Genomic DNA, 15,827 nt, shown 5'->3' with positions numbered 1-15,827 from the left:
GTGACTTTGCAGTGCCCCTTCTTCCAGTCTAACCACCCTGCCTCTGATTAACATAACCTTTAAAAAGTATGTTTATATTGATTAGGTTATTGCTGAGTCTTGATCTTTAGGTAATTGTACGTGTCTGTTTTTATCCATTGTTTGTAACTTTTATCAGAACATATTCAAAGATTAGGAAGTATTTTGTTTATATGGACTCCCCTTTCTTGGTTTTGTTTATTATATTTTTCTCACATTAACACCATGAAAATCCCAGGTTGTCTACTGGTTATTTGTAGGAAAGGTAAATTGTACATCTTACATTCTTATGCTTGGATTTAAATGGTTGGTTAGAATTGTACAAAAAGGGGGTGCCTGGCTGGTTCAGTCAGTAGAATGTGTGATTCTTGCTTTTGGGGTTGTAAGTTTGAGCTCCAGGTTCAGTGTAGAAATTACATAAAGAAACAAAATCTTTAAAAAAAGACATAGAGGATTATACTTGCTTAGAACCCATTGGAAGATTACATTTAAGAATTTATCCGATTCAGGGTAAGGGGTGATTATGAGGAGAGGTTCATTTTCAAACAAGAAAAAAACGCATCAGAAAATTCAGTAGTCTTGGAACGAAGTGATTATTTTTTGCTTTAAAATATTTCTCCCCTCTACCTACCCAAATGCCCAAATTTCAGAATGTCTTATCTTTCCCAAATTCTCTGTAACTGTACAATTTGGCCTTCTTCATGTCACTTAAGTAATTGATTTGTTAACTTAATGTATGTATTTATTCGTTCAACAAACATGAAGTTATTCATTTATGTACAGGAATACAGAGATGAATGAACCCTAAACTCTACCCTTGGGAGAGCTAAATAGGGTGATGTTCTGGATGCTGTAATACACGTATGTCTGGGGCTGGCACGATGAAGGCAATTTCAGGAAGTGGATCACACTCGAGCTAAGACAAATATGAATAGGGGCTCACCAGGTAGAACATGATTCCCTAGGGAAAAGGAAGAGCTCGAGGAATGCTCTGGTAAAGCAGTGTAATCAGTTCAGAGTGGGGTTAGCATAACAAGCCAAGGAGAGGGTCCAGCCTCACAGAGAGGCGAGGGTCTATGTATTGCCAAGGTGTTAAAACTTTATGTTTTAGGCAGGGGGATCTCCCAATGACTCATGCCTAGTTAAAATTCTGAGCTGATCTGCCCTGTTTTCTTCATTCATGTGACATATGAAAACCAGAGTTTAAAAATGACGGGCTGTGGGGCACCTGGGTGGCTCTGTGCTTGACTGCCTGCCTTTGGCTCAGGTCATGATCCTGGGGTCCTGGGATCGAGTCCTGTATCAGGCTCCCTGCATGGAGCCTGCTTCTCCCTCTGCCTGTGTCTCTGCCTCTCTCTCTGTGTCTCTCATGAATAAGTAAAATCTTTAAAAAAAAAATGACAGGCTGTGATAGAAGAATGACCCTCATCTTCTCCCTGAAATACTTCTAAGTAGTTCTCTTCTTGTAACCTACTCATCTGCCTAGCTCTAGTGATGCTCGGCAGACAGCATGATTGCAGGTTCAGCTGATGCTTGAGAAGTTGGTCCTTTTCCATCTCTGTCACTGACTCACTGGGCAGCCTGGATGCCTGTAACCATTAGGTGACTGTCTCTGAGCCTTGCTTTCTGTAGTGTGAGATGTGGATAATTATACTTATATTCGCTTGCCTCGTGGGACTTCTCCTTAATATTTATAGCTGCAAAATACTTCGCAGTCATTTTTATTAATAGTTGCCAGATGTGTCGTAAGGATTAATGAACTTATGATCTGAAATGTTTTGAGCTCCTGAAATAGGAGGCAACTGCCTGCACCGGGGATATGTAAAAGAGCATTAAAATGCAAACAATACACATTTGGAAATTTGAGCTCTTAGGTGTGAAGGACAAATGGCACACTTAAGATTTCAGTACACTTTGTAGGTATTTTTGGTCTCCTTAATGAAATTCCTGAATTCATCACAGGCCATTGGTAAACACAGAAGGCAGGGTACCCACACCCTGGTGCATAGGCACATGCACAGGTGCACACACACATGCATCCGGGTTCTCCTGATACCACTGTGACCCTCCTTCTGGTCACTCATCCTTCCTGGGCATGATCTTTGTTTCCCCAGCCTCCCCAGCCAGTTGTTTCCAAGTGTTCAGTCATCTTCTCATATCTAGGTTTTCATTTCCTTTTCCTTTTATCATCTAAGTTCAGGCTCTAATTAGCTCTCCACCAAACCACTGAAGCAACTTCTTAATTGATCTTTCCCTGTTTCGTTCATATCTCCCCCATTTTTAGGGGTGAATCTCCTCTAAGCACAACCCTTATCACCGCTCATTCATTTACCTTTGATAGCTCATTACTGAGGGTGAAAACCATAAAAGCTCACAAGGTCTCCTGCACGTGGCCCTAACCTGCTTCCCTCTGCCCTGTGCAGGTCGCTCTAGATCATTCCCTCTTCCCCAAGACCTCCTGGAAGATTGAGTAGCCTTTCTTGGGGCAGAGGTGGCGGTAGACGGAACGCATCAGGCCCACAAAACACCCTGCCTCCGCCGTGTCATTACTCATGTTCGAAGTGGCCTTCTGCCCCTGGAAAAGCCATTCAGTCTTCAGGGCCTGTCTCAAAGTGAAATCGCCCCCATGAGGGTATTCTAGGCCTGCTTCATTTATCATCCCTTCCTCCTCTGAAACTTCTCTGCGTTTGAAGCTGTCACTCTAATATCTATCAGTTTCCTCAGTGTTTCAGTTATTTTCATACGTGTCCTTGCCAGTCTGCTGAGAGCTAGGCCTGTGACTTTGTGTTCTTTGTGTTCTTCACAGCACTTGTTGGAATGCCCTGTACCCTGTGGGAGCTGAGTCTTTGTTGAACTGAATTTGTACATTGATTCAGTCCCAGTTACCTTCTTCATGTAGGACAGTCTTTTTTTTTTTTTTTTAAAGATTTTATTTATTGATTAATGAGAGACACACAGAGAGAGCAGAGACATAGGCAGAGGGAGAAGCAGGCTTCCTGTGGGGAGCCTGATGTGGCACTCAGTCCCAGCACTCCGGGATCACGACCTGAGCCAAAGGCAGAGGCTCAACCACTGAGCCATCCAGGTGCCCCCACGTAGGACAGTCTTATGGACAAATTTGAAATGCATAGAATACTAGTGAAGCCCTCTGTGCTTGTCACCTAGCTTCAGTAAAAATCAATATGTAGCCAGTCTTATATGCCTGTACCTCATCCTTTTCAGCATGAACCTTTCAAAGTCCTCCATTGGAGAAGTATCTATCTGATGCTTATTTGGCCAGTGCTGGTTTGGTAGCCACCACCACTTTGCTTCCCACAGAGGGAGCCCCACGAAGTTACCAGCAGGTGAACCAGAGAAGTAGGTGTGCTCAAAATACTTGACAATACACTCAGGATCCACTCAGACACCATCCCATCTTATTTTTGGCACTATTTTAAGCCACTTCACACATGTGTCATCATCCTGTGTCCTGCTTCTCCCTTCCTCTGAATGGTAGGCTCGGGGTGGGCCTGTTGATGAGGCAGATGGTGAAGTTGTGTTGGTGAAGAAGTGCTTGGTGAAGAAGTGATCTTTGGGGGTGATTGATGGTGTTGGGAAATGTAAGGGCAGATGTGATGTCTCAGCATGGTGGTGTGGAGCCATGACATGGGGCCCTGGGTACCAGGAAGCCTGTGTGTCCATGGATGATATGGTGTCACAGGCAGGCTTGTCCCTTCACTCATGTCAGATTTTTTTTTTTTAACCATTTAGTGGAGTTTTCTAAAACCCCTGAGTCCTAGAGAAAAGTGTAAGTTATGTTTCTACACTCTGTTCAGGAGGGTAAGAGCCATATCATCTTAGAAGACGCTTCATCCTGGGTGGTTATGTTCCACCTTTGGTGGGATTTTGCATATTTATGCTTTAAGGAGGAATGTTTTATTGCAGTCTTGTCTGCCTTAATGAAGTCTAACTGAAGAGTGGAAAGAATTTTGGAGTTTGAGCTTACGAAATGTTTTTTCTGCCTTTACGAGGAAATATGCTGTGAACACCTTTGCATTTGTGGGGGACTTCAGATACGATGAGAGAAAGTAAATATAAAAAGAAACATGGTGGCCCCTGTATTCAAGGACTTTGTAAGGTGGAGTGGAGGATACTTGCTTGAAAATAACTCCACTGTCACTGCCTACCAGGTTGCCAGCAGAGTGGAGAAGCAGAGCTTCCTGTAGGTTCTGTGAGAGGGGAGGAGCGATGTGTCATGGGAGTTGAAAGGGATTTTCCTGGTCCAGGGATCCAGGGAGAGGCTGGAAGTTCATGTGCTTCAGGCCCTCGTCATGTGCAGTGGCCTTGCCCCACCTCAGTTCTCTTCCATTGGCCCCCTCACATTGTGTTTCTTAACCCTACCTCTTACCTTACCTCTCCCTTGTCCTCAGCCCCTAGTAACTCCCCAGTGTTTGCAGGCTATAGCATACGTTGCTTTCGTCTATCCCTAGGTCTTTCCATCTCTTTAGTCATATCTCCTACCATTTCCTACTTGATTGCCTGTCCTCTGTGCCTTTTTTCACATCCCAGTGCCGTTCCCAATTCAGCAGAATTAATTTCTTCTAGCTCTTTTCTCCCAAAGGCAGTCACAAGGCATCATTGGTGGTAGTGGTGCCCTTTGCTAAAACTCAGTTATTTGGTGGTGTGAACTCAGATTAACCTCCTAAGTGAGCCATCTTGTTCCAGGTGGGCTCTTGTCCCTTCAGGTAAGAGTCTGGGCTGCTCAGTAGGACACCGGACTCTGGCCTTCCAGCCTTAGTGCCTGCAGACCGTCCAGAGCATCTTCATGGCATAGAAGCCTCAGGCACCCGGATACATCATGGGAACTGGGAGGACCTGGAGTACTGAGGGCCAGGAGAAGGGAAATGCAAGGATATGAAATCTGCTTCTTTAGGCAATTTAGGTTAGGTAAGAGATGAGTGGTTAGGTGGTTAGCTACTCTTTTACCTTTGGATCCAACAAGAGAAAAGACGCTCCCACTGCATGGGAACAAACCACGACACCTAAGTTTGCCAGGACGGAGCTCTCTGGGAGCTGAGCATTCTGAGGCGAGATCCAGACTCTGGTGCTGGAACGGGGAGATCTGGTTGATGGAATAAAGGCAGAAGTAGTGGATTCCTGGTTTCTTTGAGAGAATCATGTCTCTTTCTGTGTCCCTATGCCATTGTAAACCCAGCAGCTGTAAAAGAATGTCTGATTTCTTCTCCTTCGAAGATACCAGCTGTTTCTTCTGACATGTCCTTATCCTGGTGCTATTTATTTTTTTACTTTTTGTTGTTGTTGTTGTTGTTGTTGTTGTTCCTTGAACCACATGTCCATAAGTACTGAAGCCCTTTTCTTGTACTGCTGCTTACGCTTACACACCCAGTAATTCAGGCCCTTATCCCCTCGCATCTGCTCTATTGCTGGAATCTTATCAGTGATCTGCCTACCTTGGCCTTTAAATATTTCTCCAGTTTGCCCTCTACCAGCAGATCCATCTTCTTAAGCTCCTGCTTTCTTCATTCAGGCATCTCTGGTGGTCCTCATTGTTACCTGATTAGAATACCAAAGCCTCCATCAATATATCCTGCTCTGTATTATGCCCCAAAAGTAGGCTGTAGCCAGACTGGCAGATATGAGGCAGATATGTTGCTTGGTGAAGCAGTGGTCATTGGGGGTGACTGATGGTGTTGGGAAATGTAAGGGGAGATGTGAAGTCTCAGCGTGGTGGGACTCCTCACTTCCTGTGACTACACTCACCGGTCTGCTTGGGCACCAGCTCTCCCTGGCCATCAGGGCTTAGTTTCTGTTCTACTTCCTGCCTGAAGCCTTTCCCGATCTTCCCTGTTCCAGTCATTTCTCTCTAGCATCCTGTAACACTTATATGTGCAGAACAGCCCTTGATGAACATGCGCTGTGAGTGGAGAGAGCCTGTGCGTGCGTGAGAATGTCATGCCATGAGTGTTATTGTTTGCAGCACGTGCCCTTTGTTGCTCACTGGGGGTAAGCTGCTTGCTGTGCCCTTGTGTCGTGTGGCACCCCCAGCCCTTGGCATGCCTACTTGGCAGCGACATGTGAGAATTCCCAAAAGTTGTAAAAGTTCACTTCAAGTGGGTCCTCCTGACAGGTTCTCCAGTCTGTCTATTCAGTGAAAACCTTCTCTGGTTATTTCGGTTCTCCTTCTCTTGATCCCTCACGCCCATCTATTCACTTGTTTTCTCAGCCCGTGCCCCGAATCATGGTGCAGTCTGCCTTCTCGGATGCCGGGACAACCAGAGTGGTGGAGGTGAGTCTGGCGGGTGGGGGGGTGACGCCTTTGCTGGTGGCCGCCCCACATGTGGTGGGTGGCCCCGATGCCGTAACTATTGAGTCCACACCCGTGGGTTTTTCATTTTAGCGTTCCCGTTTTGATAATTAGCTATAATATAGGTCACTGTCTTCTCCCTCTATATTTTCCTTGTTCCACTTTTCTATTTTCAACTTGTTAATCATATGATTGCTAAACTTTTAGGTGCTTGACTGCTAATGTAGTCTGCTGCTTTAATAGCCCACTGCTAGGCAAAGGCGATTTCTATAAACAGAACAATCTCCTTATTCCAAGTGTTTGCTTAATTCTCAGTTTTACATTTCATTCTGATTCATGATATCAGCGTGAAAAGACTAATGCTAAGCTGGGGAGAAAATAGTCTCTTATGATCTCCCACAGATGAACAGCACTTCTCATCTTATGAATAGCAAATCTATTTTCTCCCACTGTGCGTTCATTCTCTTAGGAAATGCTGTATCTTCATCGGAAAATTTTATTTATTAAAACAACGGCAAAAAAAGTGCAAATAATTTGGAAGGGAATTCAGACCTCCACAGATTCAGCCCTTTCTAGAAGGCCCTTTTCAATCTAGGACATATTAGGTGTTCCTGTGGCCTCCCTTCTTCCTCAATGAGTGGTGTTTATTAGTGTGCTGAGGCAAGACTGGGGCCCCAAGGCCAATGGGACAGAGGGAGACCAAGTCTCTGGCTGGCGAGGGCACCAGACCTGCCAGGGCCTCTGCAGCTCAGGGCAGCTCTGCTGTTTGTCTTGGCTTTCGCAAGGCTAGGCTTTCATGGCAGTCTCCAGAAGTGTCAGTGGTAAGGGAATAACCCAAAGATGGGGAATAAGTTTCCACTCACATATCAACTCCAGTCAAGTGGGAGCGGTTTCCCGCCGTGCTTTCACGGAAGGAATCTGAGGCTGCACTTGGGCTCAGCAGGAAAGAATGGTGCAATCAGGGCTGCCTTCTGCCACCTTTGGTCTCTGTTGTCACTGTGGATCTGACCTCTGATCCCTGGTTGTCACTTACTGGAAGCTTTGGATATATCCTTTAACCTGTCTGGGCCATGTTATAAAATGCATACGGTAATGCTTCCTGGCCTACATTAAAGGATTCATGTGGAAGCAAATGGGATAATGACCAGAGACATCTAAGGCACTGTTGCTAGACTGTCAGATCCTCAGGACAGGACGTAGCTGGCCCTTAGCAGACAGCTGTCCATGCGGTACTGATGGGGTATTACCCACCAGGGGAAGAGGGAACACTCACGATTCCAGAACCAAAGTTCCTGTTCTGAATCTAGGCTCTTGTGATTTTGTTTATATAGTCTTCCCTGCCTGGTCAGTGATATTAAAAATAAAATAGAAAAGAATAAATAAAACATGTACAAGTTGCAAAAGAAAAATGATTGAAGGATTGCCTAATCTTTTAGAGTATTTATGCTGGTGACAGTTATTGATCTATTGGATTTAGTAAATTTTGCAGCCTAGAGATCCATCACAAAAATGGGCTGTTAATCTCAAGAGGTGCCGTTAATTTTGTACCCTCAAAGTGTGCCTTGTGGGGAAAGGAGAGCCTCTGGAGACAGGAATATAAATGACAATTCACGTGAAAATGCATGATTTATCAAACTGCTGAGTTAAGCCAAGTAACTGTAAGAGACTTATAGATCTCAGCTGTTTCCCAGTTCAAATAAATCCTGTATTTCAAATGGAAAATGGCCATTCCTGTAATATAAATAATCTTTCCGTAAATATTGGAAAACATATTTCTTTTTCTGAACAGCACCCTTCTCCAGTACACCAACCCTGTTCCCGGCTCCTGCCTTCCTCTCCCTTGCCCCTGTCATTGTGAATTGGGAATAGAAAGATAATCTGCTCCGTTCTTCAAATGGCTTCAGTTATCAATGAAGGAACACCTTAGCAGTACCTCAGAAACAGTAGTGGACAAGCAATGGCTCCCATCATTCCCCATGAGAATGGGCTGTGCATGTGTTTCTGCTAGAGTGACTCAGATGAATGGTACAGAGGCCAGCCTCTGCGGCTCCACCATACTCAGCCCCTCTTTACTGTGGGGCAGGCTGCTGCTTGGCCTGTGTCTCCCTGGAGGAGGAGGGAGGGTCCCCACCCCATGCCATGGGACTGGCCTGCAGGCAGTCTGTCTCCTCTTTTTCCACCTGACTCCCAGCCAGGAGCCGTGAGTCAGGCTGTGCTGGTAAAGCTGTGCTAAGTCACCTGTACATCCTCCAAGGAGATCCTCATTCCAGCTTCACAGGAGAAAGTGCTCTTCTGGCCTTTAGTGATTCTCTCAGTTTTCCAGGCAGCCCATGGTGGGCAGGGGTCTGTTTCCACTCCTTGCTGAGTGCAGCAAGGCTGGGAGTGCTTGGTGGGTAAGGAGGGACTTGAAGATTTAGTGTATACCTACTGTGCACTGCGCCCTGTGGTCAGGGCCTTTTCATGCCTTGTCAGGCCCCACTGACCCTATGTGGCCATCGAGTGTGCATTCTTCCCACCTCCAAGTCCTTGTCCCACACCAGCTGAGTGTTCTATGATTCAACTCAGTTTGGACACTGTCTCCCCAGAGACAGGGTCAGATCCCATGGATGAAGGCCTCAGGCCCACAAGACTGCCCCCACTTTGGATACTAGTCACAATTCCAGGTTGTCATCTATGCTTCGACCAACCAGCCCTGGATAAGAGGTTCCAGTGATCTCCACTTGGGTTTGATTAACTTGGCAGGATGCTTCACAGAGTTCAAGAGAGACATTTTACTTACTGGATGTAAAACTGGATCACCAGTTTATTACAAGGGATATAGCTCGGGAACAGCCAGATGAAAGAGAGGCATAGGGCAGGGTAGGGGGAAAGTGTGGACTTTTAGTGCCTCCCTGGGTGCCACGCTCTACCCACACTTCCACCAGTTCAACAGAAGTCTGTCCTTATGGGTTTCTATGGAGGCCTTATTACATAGGCATGATTGATTCAATCATTGGCAATTAGTGATTAAATCACTGCCAGCCGCCCCCCCCCCCCCCCCCCCCCCCCATGGAGGCTGTGGGGCTGAAGCTCTAATCACTAGGTTGGTTCCCCTGGCAACCAGCCTCCATCCTTAGGTGCAGTGCCAGAGTCACCTCATTAACAGGAACTCAGGTGGTGTTGGAAGGGGCTTGTTAGGAATATCAAGACACCTTTATTGCTCTTACCACTTAGGAAACTCCAAGGGTTTCAGGAGCTCTGTGCGGGAAACACGGTGAAGGCCAAACGTGGATCTCTTAGTTTAAGTCCGGCCATCCCAGGCAGGGCTAGACTGTTGAGTGTCTATGAGGGGCGAAGAGGTGGAGGGCAGGCCCACGCGGTGGGCAGTGCTGCTCTCAGCTCCGAGGTGTGCAGGGTGCAGGCGCGGGGCGCCCCTGCCGCGGGCCCCAAGAGGGTCACAGGGACGGGGCGGCGGGCGGGGCAGGCCCTGCTCCGCCCTGTCGCCCCGCCGTCTCCTCTCGCCCTCAACGCCGAATGTTCGGGCTGACGACGGTGTGTGGCACTTGTTTCGGAGCCGAGCCAGCCGCCAGCTTGGAGCCCTAACCAGTTCTTCTTCGCCCTTTCTTGCGCCAGGCCCCCCGGGAGAGCGAGCGCGCGGGGACAGGCGCGGCGCCCCTGAAGCTCTGGGACCCACCGACCCCGCAGGGCCCCCCGCAGGCCCCCGCGCAGGCCCCCGCGGCGCAGGACGGGCCGCCCAGCCCCCTGAGCGAGGCCTCCAGCGGCTACTTCTCCCACAGCGTCTCCTCCGCCACCCTGTCGGACGCCTTCGCCCCCGGCCTGGATGGCGCGCAGACCCCGGGCTCGCCGCCCCCTGCCCCGCGCCGGGCGCCCCCGGACGCCGAGCCGCCGGGCCCCCCGCCGGCCGCCGGCCGCCCCGGGGGTCCCGGCCTCCCCCCGCCGCCACTGCCCGCGAAGCAGGGGGCTCGGGGCGACGGCGGCGGCGCGGGCGAGGCCACGGAGCCGGTGGCCCCGGGGGAGCGGGAGCGGGAGGCGTCCCCGGCCGCCCCCGAGCGCCTCGGGGGGCCCCAGGACCCCGCGCAGCCCGCCGCCGGCCTGGAGCCCGAGGCCTGCAAACCGCAGGGGCCCCCCGACCTCCTGTGGGCGCCCGCTGCCCCCGCGGCCCCGTTCCGCATCCAGAAGGTGCGGACCTCGGAGCTCAAGTCGTTCACGCGCATGCTGGGCGGAGACCCCGGCTGCCCCCCGGCCCCCGCCCCGGCCCCGGCCCCCGCCCCGGCCCCCGCCCCGGCCCCGGCCCCGGCCCCGGCCGCCCAGGGGGACCTGCCGGCCGCAGGGGCGCCGGGCGACGGCGGGCCGGGGGCTGGAGCGCTGGGCAGGCTGGAGGTGTCCTCGGACTCCGAGGAAGCCAGCGAGGTCCCGGAGTGGCTCAGAGAGGGAGAGTACGTCACCGTGGGCAGCAACAAGATGGGCATCGTGAGGTACGTCGGGCCCACCGACTTTCAGGAGGGCACGTGGATCGGAGTGGAGCTGGACGGGCCCTCAGGTGAGCGCTGCCTGCCGCCGGCCCAGCCTGCCGCTGCCGGGCTGCTGTGTGCCCGGGCCATGTCGTTTGACCTCCCGAGCCTCCAGGTCACTGCTTTTCAAAATCAGGAATAGGAGTTTCCAGTGTGTTCCCTTTGTTTAATCTCCTGACGTTTTTCAGAGACCTGAGTCATTAATTGAAAGCCACTATCAATATAGTAATGAATATAAGGCTCTTTTCCCCTCCCCTTTTAAGTCTCAGAGGCATCTGCTTTTGAACTGAAACAATCTTAACAGTAGCTCTGTGTGCCGTGTGTGCTCAGGTTGCAAACACTGATGCCTGTGGGGATAGTCCGATGCCTGGGCCGCAGAACAGAAGGTGGGGTGATCTGAGGTGCCCAGGCTCACCAGTCTCTTAAGTCTCATTACAGAACCACACATCTTACAATCCCCATTTTCTGGAAAGCCAGAGCCACAACTTAAGGAAATACTTGGTCCTCCAGATGTATGTTTGTTTGTTTGTATGTATGTATGTATGTATTTATTTATTTATTTATTTATCTATCTGAGAGAGACGGGAAGCATGAACGGGGGAGGGGCATAGGGCTAAGGAGAAGCAGACTCCCTCCTGAGTGGGGAGCCCCACAGGGAGCTGGATCTCAGGACCCTGAGATCATGACTTGAGCCAAAATGAGACAATCAACTGAACCACCCAGGCACCCACAGGTGTTTTTTTTTTAAAAAACAGCTTTATTATATCAGGCTCCCTGCATGGAGCCTGCTTCTCTCTCTGTCTGTGTCTCTGCCTCTCTCTCTCTGTCTCTCATGAATAAATAAATCTTAAAAATAAATAAATAAATAAATAAATAAATAAATTAATTAATTAATTAAAAAAAAGAGGGGACCCCTGAGTGGCTCAGGAGTTTAGCGCCTGCCTTTGGCCCGGGGCCTGATCCTGGAGCCCTGGGATCGATACCCACATCAGGCTCCCTAAATGGAGCCTGCTTCTCCCTCTGCCTGTGTCTCTGCCTCTCTCTCTCTCTCTCTCTCTCTCTCTCTCTCTCTGTCTCTCATGAATAAATAAAATCTTAAAAAAAACCGCTTTATTATGATACCTATTCACATACTGTAAAGTCTGCTTGTTAAAAGTGTACAGGCTAATGGTTCTGAGTATAGAGTTGTGCAACCATTACCACAGTCTAATTTTAGAACAGGTTCATCAACAACACCCCCAAAAGCCATAAGTCCATTTGCAAGGCACTCCCTTTCCTAAACCCTGGGTAACCAATAATCTGTTTCTGATCCCTCTAAATTTACATGAAACATCTTAATCTGGACTTTCACGTAAAGGGGATTGTATAGTATGTGGGCTTTTGTTACTGTTTTTTTTTTTTTTTTTTTCACTTGGAATGACTTCTCAAGGTTTATCTGGTTACAACCTGGGTCAGCACTTCATTCCTTTTTGTGGCCAAATAATATTCTGTTGTGTGGATGGCCCACCTTTTGTTCATCCATTTGTCAGTGGGTGGATGTGTGGGTTGTTTCTAATTTTTGGCTATTGTGAATAATGCTGTAAGTTGGAAGTGCTGTCAGAAGAAGAGTTGGAAGTGCTGTCAGAAGAAGAGTCATGTGGCACAGACTAGATATTTTTTTTAAAGAAGAGTCTGCTAAGGTGTGCAGGGGAATTAGGAGAGAAGTTTATATCTACAGGTGAACTCAAGAATTAAAGAGGGATTAACAAATAGTTCATCTAGCAAATGCGTTTTGAGCACCTACCATGTTGTGGTCACCATCTTGGATCCCAAGGATACCTTGACGGACAAAACACAGCCCCTGGTTTCACTGGATTTCCACTGGAGAAAATTGCCAAGTAGACAACCAAATAAATAATTAAATTTTGATAGTAATAAGTGCTGTGAAGAAAATGAAATGGGGTGAGCAGGCAGGATGGTGGGGAGCCCGGAAGCAGGGAGCCAGTGGGCAGGGGTGGAGGGTGTGCCCTGAGAGCCAAGTGATAGTGGTGGCCAGATAGTGAGATAGGAGATCTGTTAGGTGCATTGAGAGGTGCACTGAGAGGACCCTCGTTGTTGGAGAGAGGAGGTTTTGTGGGGGAAGGGCAGGTCAGGGTGTGCAGAGTACAGAAAATTCATGATTGTTTTTGCTGCAGAGATCATGTTCTCCACCAACCCATCCCCGTAGCATGTTGACATTTAGGGGTCAGGGGCCTCTTTCTTCAGGGATCCTCTCCGTCTACTGACTTGAGCGCTGGGTTCTCATTCTTCACCTTAATGCATTTTCTGTTGCTCTTACAAAGGAAACTTCTCCACTGCATCTTGATATATCAAGCATGACATCTACTAGCTACAATTTGGTCATTTGCCAGTTTCCATTTAATAGATTCAGGAAAAATAATTATTCCACCAACGATATCCATCCTAGGTTTACATGTTGACCAGTCAGGTTGAAAAAGGTCCATACCCCAGGGTGGGGTAGGGTTGGTGCCAGCTCCGTGTTCATGACTTGCCTGCACCTGGGCATGGGAAATGGCAGGTCTGGCACACGGACCTGGCACCTGAGGCTGCCTGGGGCCGCATGTCCTTGGGGACCACCAGGCGCTGCCTGGAGATGGTCACCCCAGCCTCCTGTGTTCAGCAGTGCAGGGAGCCATCAGGCACACAGAGGCCTGGAGTGAGGGGCCATGGGAAGGCACCTCTATGTCGTCTTCTCTTTTCCCTTCAGGTAAAAATGACGGCTCCATCGGAGGGAAGCAGTACTTCAAGTGCAACCCCGGCTACGGGCTGCTGGTGAGGCCGGGCCGGGTGCGCAGAGTGGCGGCTGCGGGGCGGCGGCGCAGCGCAGGGCTCCGGCTGCAGGGCGCCCCCGAGCCCCGCAGAAGCAGCACCCTCTCCGGCTCTGCCAACAACCTGGCCTCCCTGACGGCGGCTCTGGCCAAGGCAGAGGGCACCACAGCGCTTAGGGCGGACAGGAGCCATAAGAACCCTGAGAACCGAAAATCCTGGGCCAGCTAAGCACCCCCCTCCTGGCCCGGGTTGCATCCTCCTGGACTGTTGGCCTGCTTCCCTCTGCTTCCCAGGCAAAGGCTGACAGAGGGGGGCAGCCAGTGCCAGCCCTGGGGTGGAGCTGGGAACCAAGTGGGCAGGGATACCTCAAACCCCCCTTCCAGGGGAGCATGGCAAGGAGTCCTTTCTGCATAACATGGGGCTAGTGACCTCTCCCTGCCCCTCCCGTGACTCTGGAAGCTTCATTTCTTCCTCTGTGCAGAGAATGGGGAGGCATCCCAGCAAGGTAGAGGGGTTGAAGATCCCAGGAGCCCAAAGCAGTCCTGGATTGGGGGAGCGAGGCCCTTCTGGCCCCGGGCCTGGGTTTTCCACCCCTGGGGCTGCTATTCCTTTCTTCTGTTTCGATGACCCCATTAACCTCTTAACCGTACCAGTGCCTTTCTTTCCCACAGAGGCAGGGCATCCTCCCTGTGCCTCCAGAGCCAGCATCTCTGCCAACCCCCCCGGTCCTGGCTTGCTCCTTAGGCTCACTACATCCTTCTGGACCCCAAGGTCCCCACACCACATTAACAAGCTCTCAGAAGTGCCTCTGGCTGGCCTCTTGGGGCTTCTGGCACAAGGTCCTGGGCGCCCCAGCAAGGGGCACTGGGCCTGACCCCTCCCAGGGCCTTGCCCTCTGCCTTCCTACAAGGTTTCTTAGGGGTCTCTTTGTGCGTGCGTTAGTGTCTTTATACCTGGGAAGTGTTTTCTCTTTGCCATTTATGCCCGTAACAGAGTGCTTGGAATATATTTATTTATATTTATTTTTTGCAAATCTGAAATCACTCGCGAGCCACAATCGTCTGCCCGGGCTCTAGTGTCCAGCCTCTGAGGTCACTTGGGAGCTGCCAGCCTCCTGCCTCTGGTGGGGGTTCCCAGAGGGGCCCTCCCTTCCTTATGTCCTTATTGACACAGATACACAAGTGGCCTTACTCTAAACTGACCATGACAACTTGGAGAATTAGGTTCTTGTGCTTCTGCAATGATGAAGTCAGAAGCATTGTGACCTTATTTGGTGCAATTCTGGTTTCTTGGAAGGGCCTTAGACTGGTTTAACTTCTTGGCAATTTTCTACCCTGATTCCCTGCCTGAACCTGGGGGCTGTGGCTCTGCAGAGCTCCCCACGGTCCCTGCGGAGCCACAGACCTGGCCCAAACGGCATGAAACCTCCAGGATCATTGCCGGCCTCCTGCTGGGGTATCTCTGGCTCTCCGGGAAGGGGTCTGTGGGAGTGGGCAGGGGGCTGGTGCCTCCCCCACCACGGTGGGGGTGGCTCTGTGGGGGGACAGGAGCTGGACGGGCGGCAGGGCCGGGGGAGCCTGCACGGCAGAGCCAGTGCCTCCGGCCCTTGTCCAGCAGTAGCCGGGTGACCTGGTGCCAGCATGAAGCCACCTGCCTGCGTGTCATCACGAGCGCCTGGTGGCCCCAAGCTGTGAGCAGGAGCCGAGAGGACACTGTGGGAGCGGGGGGCAGGGCCCTGGCCAGGACTGGTGCCCAGCACTCTTGGGGGCCTGTTTTTAGTTCTCACATTCGGACTTTTAAAAATGAAAAATCTCCAAGTCTCTAGGGATTTGAAGCCCCCCCCCCCCCGAAAGTCGTGCCAGGGTCCCCCCCCCTCGGTGGCGCCGTGTGGGGCCGTGGACACCCCCAGGTGTGCGGCCGCCCCACGTCCCCCGGAGGAGCCGGACGTTAATTAGCTTCGGTTCATTACACGTGGCGGCGCCCGCGGCCCGGCCCGGCCCCGCTGTGCCCTCGGGTGGGAGGCGGCGTCCCTGCTGGCCCGTGCGGGCGCGGGGGTCGCTCGGCTGCGCCTGGCGGTCCGGGGCGGCTCGGGGAGCCCTGGTCCGGCGGGTGGTGTGACCGCGGGGGCCGGGGCCCTGCCGTCCTCCCTACCGCGAGGCCTCGCCCGTGGTCCAGCGGTGCCGGCT

The 15,827-nt window shown here is 50.9% G+C and overlaps 1 protein-coding gene across 2 annotated transcripts in view; it reads left to right on the top strand.

Annotated features, from left to right (window-relative positions):
• Positions 1-14,382, top strand: part of KIF13B (kinesin family member 13B) — a 200,847-nt gene extending 186,465 nt beyond the window's left edge. For both annotated transcript variants that reach the window (XM_072719582.1, XM_072719583.1), the window contains 3 exons: positions 6,242-6,304; positions 9,935-10,862; positions 13,580-14,382. In XM_072719582.1, the coding sequence (XP_072575683.1) occupies positions 6,242-6,304; positions 9,935-10,862; positions 13,580-13,869 (1,281 nt within the window). In that variant the 3' untranslated portion in view covers positions 13,870-14,382. The remainder of the gene's footprint in view (positions 1-6,241; positions 6,305-9,934; positions 10,863-13,579) is intronic.
• The last annotated feature ends 1,445 nt before the right edge of the window (positions 14,383-15,827 follow it).

The sequence above is a fragment of the Vulpes vulpes genome, chromosome 9, assembly GCF_048418805.1.
Source record: "Vulpes vulpes isolate BD-2025 chromosome 9, VulVul3, whole genome shotgun sequence".
In the NCBI taxonomy this organism is placed as follows: Eukaryota; Metazoa; Chordata; class Mammalia; order Carnivora; family Canidae; genus Vulpes; species Vulpes vulpes.
This window is presented reverse-complemented; position numbering and strand designations above follow the sequence as displayed.